Raw genomic sequence first — 8,368 nt, 5'->3', positions numbered from 1 at the left:
AGTTTTGACGTCAGGCAAGATTTTTGGAGAAATAATTGCTTGAGGATCCAATATTTCTTGTCCAATGTTTTCACCACGTTTCTGAAGCCCTTGTTACTCACAGTATTTATTGGACATGTTCTCGGCCAGATAAATTGCTATTGCATCTGTCATTTCAGTGTGTCACTCAGTGCAGGGTTGCTGCTACGACAGGGATGTAATAGACTAGCTTTAGCTTTAGCCATAATTAATTTTTCCTATATGTGATGTTTTCTCTGGTGTTTAAATAAGTTAGTTGTGTTACTTTGACGCGCAGACACAATTCTTCGGCACGATTTGTATAGAATTTTGTTCAGCATCATTCCATCTGTATCCAAAAAACCTGCAGACAATAGATGTTGATTCCTTACAAGGTACTAGCTTCTCCTCACCTCCAATGCTCGGTACCTTCACCGTTAGTCTGAACAGACTGAACAGTTTGAGGCCGCCGAGTGCTGCTCGCTACAGGGCACGCTCCGTTCTTAATTAAGCAGTTTTTGCTCACCCCCGTGGTGGTTGGCTGAATATTGGTTGAGAAACTGCTTAATATGCAGCGTAGTCCGCTTTTAATATGACGACGATTATATTCATTTAATTGTGTAAATAGTCAATCAGTAGTAAATACCATGGACATTTTAGTAACTGCATCATACCTCTGCCAGCAGCAAATGTTTACCTACCTGAGAGTCTGCCCTTGTACTTAATTGTAGCTTCTAATTGGTTTAAGCACATGTTTGGACTAATGGTCCTTCCCAGAGGAACCGTCATTGAACAGATTGATGTTTGTTACTTTTAAGTTTAGAAACAGAAGGTTTGCCATCTGTTCAGTCAAACTATTTTATAAACATGTTGCTTGACTTCAAACTCACAGTGATACACTGCCAAGTGCTTGATGCATTTCCTTATTACCATGTTTTTTTTTAACAATTTCCATTGACCAAGAGGAGGATGAATGGGACCACTTGTTTTTTTTTTAATTTTTTTTATTAGTTATTTAAAGACTGTAGGAGGAAAAGAATCTATTCAACTTAATTAACTGTCTCTTGTCACTGCAGCTACTATTTGCATGGTTGTCAGTGGAAAATCTGGCGACACGTTAAAAGGATTTAATTGGTTTAAAAGATTCGGTATTACATCCAGAGAGAGAGACTTTAAAAACCCTTTGGTTGTGGGAGAGTTTTTTAAACATAGTGGTCCACTTATGAGGGTCTTAGGTAGGGATGTAACGATGCTTTGTGAATCAGTTAAAAATTGATACAAATGTGTAACAATTCGCATCCGTTGAAGTAAAAGAAAACTGAATCATGCATCATACAACAGGTGGCGGTATGTGCCTAAAACATTGGTTCAGACCTGCTATTAAACAGTGAGCTAAGGTAAACAATTTGGGTTAAAAAAATCACTAAATGATCAACCTCTTGTCGAGAAACCGTTTCTCGTGGAAGAATTATCATATAACAATATAAGAACAAATTACTTTTGTATATTTTACTCATTTCCGTTCATTTATTCAGTTTTCTGTTAATCACTCTGACAATGTGTTTCCCATTTTAATTTCGCAGGGCGTCGATGACGCCTTTTACACATTAGTGAGAGAAATCCGGAAGCATAAGGAGAAGATGAGCAAGGAAGGCAAGAAGAAGAAAAAGAAGACCAAGACAAAGTGCACACTTATGTGAATAATTGTCCCTTTTTAAAATAGATAAAAAAAGAACCTATGTTGAACAGTTAGCTGATACATTTTGTACATTACACTAAATTATTAGCTCCTTCTTAATATCCACAATACTGAATACTAAACCTGACCTGATTTTTCTGCCTTTGTGTTATTTGTTACTTTGACACCAATAAGCTTTATAATCAGTTTAGTGCCAGCCGCCCAACATGTTGGTCCAGCCAGTTTAATTTTTTTTTAATAGGGATATAATCATTTGAATAATTTTATATACAGTAACTGTGGAAGCTGCGAGCTAATAAATATGTCCTATTTGACGTGTTTTCATATTGAACTGTAAAGAGTTTTTTTTTCTCTCCTTTACTTTAAAGGGCCACCTTGCAAATTTTTTTTGTAAGTGCCCTTTAAGGATGCCAAAACAAAAGTTCCTTCCTGATTCTCGTAGACAAAACAGGCATGAGGAAAGGAAAAAGACTCGGCCAGACAAGATCCATATGTTCACTGTCATGCATGCAGACCTTATTTTTTTTTCCTCAATGTTAAACATCCTAATTAACTCTTAATTAATTGTCAAATTGTCACTGCTTTGTACCATGCAGGGAGTGAGGTTTTGCTTGTATGAAAATTTATATATATATATATTTTTTTTTCTTTGCATGCACTTTTCCTCCCAGGCCCTGGTATTCCAATACCTCCCAGTTGATTTGGTTCCTAGAGCAAGAAATGTGAGAACCTGAATCCAAATCTAGTTTTTAAACAATAATACTAATAATTAACGAGTGCTCTTCTAAACTAGTAATCGGGTTATTGGTAAATACACGGAAAGCAAGGTCAAACGATGTTTTTCCTATTAACATGTTAAGTATTTTCTGTTTTTTTTCCACCCTAACAATATTCAGAATTTAGTTTTCAAACACAATAATGTAATTGGCATTTTTTAAAAATAATAACAAATACAGCACATGGCTGCCAACAAAAGAGTGTGATTTAACAGTGTTTATTACCATATTTTTGGGGGGAATTTATTACTTTCCCGTAGCTGTCCAGAAGAGCTACGCACCTTGCATGTTTTGTTGTTGATTTGTTATTGCTCGAGATTGGCCCTTAAAGCAAAAATCAGGAATCTGATTTTTATTGTTGTGCCCCAGTGAATCCTTATGTTTGATGCATTCTTCTGTCTGCAGTAATGTGGAACTCTTTTCTGTTGCCTACAGCCTTTCATGGAAATGCCCAGCAGAAAAGGTTCCAATGTTTTTCTGCAGAGCTCATGTATCATGGTGATGTAACGGAAAATGATTTTTGTAAATGAGGCAATAAATGCCATAGAATTGTGTTGGTTTTTTTTGATTGTTTGGATTTTTTTTTCTTTTTTAGAGGACGTTGTCTGCTCTTATATTAAAAAAAAAAAGTCCTACTTTTTTTCAGGGTCAATAAATGTTCAATCATTATCTCCACATTTGCAGTCTTTACACCGTTTTTTTTTCATCATTTTGAAATTGGTGCTTCAATGTGGTAGAAAAAGCAGAGACAACATTTCTAGTGTATGCTCATAAAAAAAAACACTCGGAGAAAAAAATGATGGAGAGTGATGGAAAACGACCTACTTTATTTTTTACTTCATAAAGTAATCCATGACTCTTGATGCAGTTTTAACTGAGAAAACCTGTATAAATATTTTCAATTTTACTGAAGGATGAAATTTTCTTTTATCACGTGCCAACAGCTGACCGGAACTGTATCATTTATACCTGGGTCGAATCTTAACGACCTCTGTGTAGTTGTGAAACTGAAAGGTGCGTGTTTTGTAACTTGTGCTTCATTTTGTCGGTGTGTCCAGATGAATGTTGCTTCACTGGAGGTTCACTCTAGTCTGTCTGTGACTCGGTCAAGGGGTAGGGAAGTGAGTGAAGGACCACTTTACAACACAGCTGCTGTGGGCAGTGTGCAGTGGTACTTGGATCTTAAATTAGTCTGTTTTTTGTTTGTTTTTTTGCCATGAGTCTCACCACTCCTATTTAATGTGTAATAAAGAAGAAAGTAAAGAGGAATACAACTTTGCTGCCTTCTGATTTTTGTTCCTGTTCAAACACGTAAAGAAACGTATATGCTAAACAAATTACTTTTGACTGAAAAAACACAATAGTCTATATACAGTATAAACTCACTGACCATTGATGAATGAACATAGAATTTATATATTTCGATGCCTGATGGTCCAAACGTGCCCAGTAGATGGCACTTTTGCCTCTCTGTATCAGTTTGCTACTCTGTGTAAACCCCTAGTTTTATCCTTCGTGGTTTTCCTGTGAGGGTTTTTATACCAACGTGTATTAATGCTCCTCATCTACACGGACCGCCAGATTGATTGGTAAGCAAACACTCATCAGGAGAATATCTTAGAGATATGGTTGAAACAAACAGGTATTCATTCATCTTCTACCTCTCCTTAGCTTCCTCCAGCTTCTCCAGTTTCCTCCCGCAGTCCGAAAAGACGCAGGATCAGACATCAAATTGACTGCAGGGGCGTGGACGTGAGATGCTGTGTGGACGGTTGTTTGTCTTTCTATGTGGCCCAGCCGTGGACCAGTGGTCTGTCCAGACGACACTCCACCCTTTGACTGGTAGGTTAGACTCCACACATACACTCCCCCACCCCCCATCGCAGTGAAAAGAGGAAGACACATGTACCCACTTTCATTTTTACACTTTATTACAGGCCCTTGCGCCAGCTACTTTGCGTGACTCAAATCAAGTCCAACAGGTGGCAGTAATGCACATTAAGCTGTTTCTGTCTGCTCACTTAGACCCCCACACAGACTGTTTATTGACTGTAGTGACATTTAATAACATTAAATTATGGTGCAATATGAAGACATAGAACACACTAACTAAGTCTAATTTGGAGGATTAAAAAAAAAGGCTAAAGTAAACAAGAGGTTCTTGTAGATCCTCTTTGTTTCCTCACAGCAGATGTTGAGGCTGTGTTGGATTAATCTTACATCACCAAAACAAGTGTTCAAAATGTTGATAGTAGTCATGGATATTTGTATGCACTGCAGCTGCATCAAATTGTTTCTGCTTTTCATCTTATCTGGAATCTTGGCTTTTTAAATTTTTTTTTTTAATCTATCTATCTATCTATCTATCTATCTATCTATCTATCTATCTATCTATCTATCTATCTATCTATCTATCTATCTATTATTTTTATTATTATTAATATTATTAATATTTTCATAACATTTTTTGTTATTAATAGTAATAATTATTGTTATTATATTATTAAATGCCATTAAGCAGAAAAAAAATCAGCACCCATTCGTCATCAACTAGGAACTTTCATGCTGTGAGGCCATGAACTGACTATAATAAACAAAACAAATGAAAAAGAACAGAAATCGACTTTATTTTTCAAATTTATTTTAATGTCCAATTGCATCTTATTTGGTTTTAACATGCATTTATTCTTTTATTTTCACAAGCACCTCCCTTATTATTATTATTAAGTGGATATTCTGTGAAGTCTGGCAGTATATATAACTTAATATGTTCAAAAATACACGTTTCTCTTCATAATCTGTAACATATTGATTCTTGTCTTATCCCCTGGTTGAATTATAATTTTCTAATGCAAACCATTTGTTGTCTGTGACAGATTTTGTAACAGACATTTTTTAAAATTTAAATCTATTCTTACCAGTGTACGGCTGTTCCAATGATACAGACGGACGGTGAATGGGGAGTGACTTGGTGGTAAGAATTTACAACTGCTCCTACACTTGTGTCCTGCATCGAAGAAAGATATGAAGCTAAAGTATGAAGGTAAATCATTTGACAGGTCAGAGTACTCTGAGCCAAAGGTTGCTTGTACTTGCCAAAGATAATACTGTACAGTATGTGGTTTTCCTCAGTGACAGACAAATTACACATTTTTCCAAAAGTTTTTTAGACTGTCCATCTCTAACTCATAAATCCATTTCAATATGGAATATGGAAAATAGTAATTCCATAGTGATTTACTATTGTCAAACGGTAATTCACTATGGGACAAAACAGAGTAAGATATGGAAAATACATATTCAAAAATACAGCTACAATATATAATGTGAATGTAATAAAGTCATTTTTAACATGTGCCTGTATTAGACAGTGAAAAGGAAATCTGAGTCACGAACGTGACTCAGGTGAAATCAACTGCACACAAGCAAGGGAACAAATAGAAGACAGAGAGAATTAAAAGACATAAAATGATTGAAGAAGAAGAACAGCAATAAAAAAAGTTAACAAGAAACATCAGTGAAAAGAGAGTCAATAAAATCAATAAAACTCAAAGTCTGCAGCTCAAACTGAGTTAAAAGACAGTGAGAAAATGTGTTCTAAGATAAGATCAGGAAGTGACTCAGCCTGCCTGATGCCCAGAGGCAGCCCGTCCCAACGTTCAGAATGATAAAGCACAGTCCCCGCTGAATTATCAGCAGAACAAGAACTTTCTCATGATCCACTTCTTTTTTGCCAGTTGGACCTTCTACCTGGATCCAGGTTCAAAGACAGCAGCTGTTAATCTGATAACTGCCGCTTGAGAGACAAACAGTTTTCTCAAACACAATTCTTAAATAGCTAATTCAATCCGTACAGTTCCTGCATCGTTGTTGCCTGTGACGTCACTGAAAAACAAACACCTCTATGCTTTCTCCTTACAGACAACACATGCACCAGTGTGTCGATTGACTGGAAGACTGTATAGATCAGGGATCCCCATCCCCTGGTCCGTGGACCAGTACTGGGCCTAAAACATTGGTTCTGACCTGCTATTAAACAGTGAGCTAAGGTAAACAATTTGGGTTAAAAAAATCACTAAATGATCAACCTCTTGTCGAGAAACCGTTTCTCGTGGAAGAATTATCATATAACAATATAAGAACAAATTACTTTTGTATATTTTACTCATTTCCGTTCATTTATTCAGTTTTCTGTCCATTCTGTTGTTGTTAATCACTCTGCACACTTATGTGAATAATTGTCCCTTTTTAAAATAGATAAAAAAAGAACCTATGTTGAACAGTTAGCTGATACATTTTGTACATTACACTAAATTATTAGCTCCTTCTTAATATCCACAATACTGAATACTAAACGTCACTGAAAAACAAACACCTCTATGCTTTCTCTTTACACGTGAACCAGTGTGTCGATTGACTGAACTGCGCTCGTTTTTGCCAGGTGCTGTATCTGCATCACCATTCCCATGCTTTCCCTCCTGCTAACCTGCTAACCCACCACAGCAATGTAACTCAATTTTTGCCGTAAGTCAGAACTCACATACTTCACACATACTGCAAGTATTGATGTCACTCACCTAAACTAACAGAGTGGTAACATCATGATGTAAAGCAGGGCTGTCCAACTCATTTTCACCGGGGGCCACATCAGCAATACAGTTCCCCTTGAAGGGCCGGTTGGAACTGGAAGACTGTATAGATCAGGGATCCCCATCCCCTGGTCCAGTACTGGGACACAGTGAAAAAAATGTACTATATTTTTACTAATTTACTTTGTTCAATGTGGCGCTTTGGCCCAGAGGCAATGTCTGTGTTCTGGGCAATATCGAATCCCGGTTAGGACAGTTGGTACCTTCCAGTGTACTCACCACCCGCTGGAAGTTTCAGGGGGGTTGGTACGGTGCAGTGTGATTTGGGTGGTGGTCATGGAGACTGCTGACTTTGACTTGCTTATGTATATTTGACAGTACATTCACAATGAGCGATGTTTTCGTTTGAAATCCACCAGTATTTTACCCAGAGAAACGGCAAATATTGTCAGGCAAAACACAGCAAAATCATCACTCCAACAGCTCTGTGCACAGCCTGGCCAACGTGTCTACTTATGTAAATCTCGCTACTCAATAACAGATGTGACGAAGCTCACATTTCTTCTGAGGATGCTTTTCTTCAAAGAATATTCATATCTACTCTAGATAAATAAACTCCTTAAAGGGGACACTTTAACTAAAAACAAACCATCTGGTAGCTTTTACATTAAGGGGATGTAAACTTGAAACTCTCAACATTAATTCTTTCTTTGTATCACTTATTTCTTCTTAGATTTATCATGTGAAGCAGAGGTTTGAAACTAGGGAATCTATTGAATCCAATATTTCGATTGTCTGCTTTAGTTTGGTCTTTATTCAGGGTGACCTGATTTAACATTTTCGTTTTTATATAACTGCCTGATCAGAGTGTGTTCACAGAGAGAGAGTGAGAAATGAAAATAATGTCAAACTGTAGCAGAAGCTGTGGACATCACAGACAATAAACAAACAAATCTATTGTTGCACGAAAAAATATAAAGAAAGTATTTGAGGTTGAGGTTTGAAGAAACACACATGATCGTCACCAGATACAAGTGCGTTTCTTCACTTCTGAAAAATGAACAGGGAGAAACAGATGGCTTTAGTATTATGACGCTAAAATAAGTAAATTTAGTTCCTTCCGTCCAGGGGTGGTCTCGTCTGAACTAAGATAAATGAAATGTAAAAATCATGCATTAAGACTAAAATGCTAAAATTCTTTTATCATTTTCTAAGCCATCAATTGGCGAACCGTGGGTATTGCAGGGAAAAGGTGAAAGTATAATGACAGTATAAATAATTTATATAATTTGGAAATGTTTGGTGGA

The 8,368-nt window shown here is 36.7% G+C and overlaps 1 protein-coding gene across 2 annotated transcripts in view; it reads left to right on the top strand.

The window, feature by feature from the left end:
• Nucleotides 1–3,741, top strand: part of kras (v-Ki-ras2 Kirsten rat sarcoma viral oncogene homolog) — an 11,687-nt gene extending 7,946 nt beyond the window's left edge. For both annotated transcript variants that reach the window (XM_008311971.3, XM_008311972.3), the window contains one exon: nucleotides 1,581–3,741. Coding sequence is in view for 1 of the 2 variants with exons in the window: in XM_008311972.3 (XP_008310194.1) it covers nucleotides 1,581–1,697 (117 nt within the window). In the remaining variant the exon portion in view is untranslated. The remainder of the gene's footprint in view (nucleotides 1–1,580) is intronic.
• Nucleotides 3,742–8,368: the final 4,627 nt, after the last annotated feature.

This window comes from Cynoglossus semilaevis, chromosome 6 (assembly GCF_000523025.1).
Source record: "Cynoglossus semilaevis isolate Cse_v1.0 chromosome 6, Cse_v1.0, whole genome shotgun sequence".
NCBI classification, from domain to species: domain Eukaryota; kingdom Metazoa; phylum Chordata; class Actinopteri; order Pleuronectiformes; family Cynoglossidae; genus Cynoglossus; species Cynoglossus semilaevis.
This window is presented reverse-complemented; position numbering and strand designations above follow the sequence as displayed.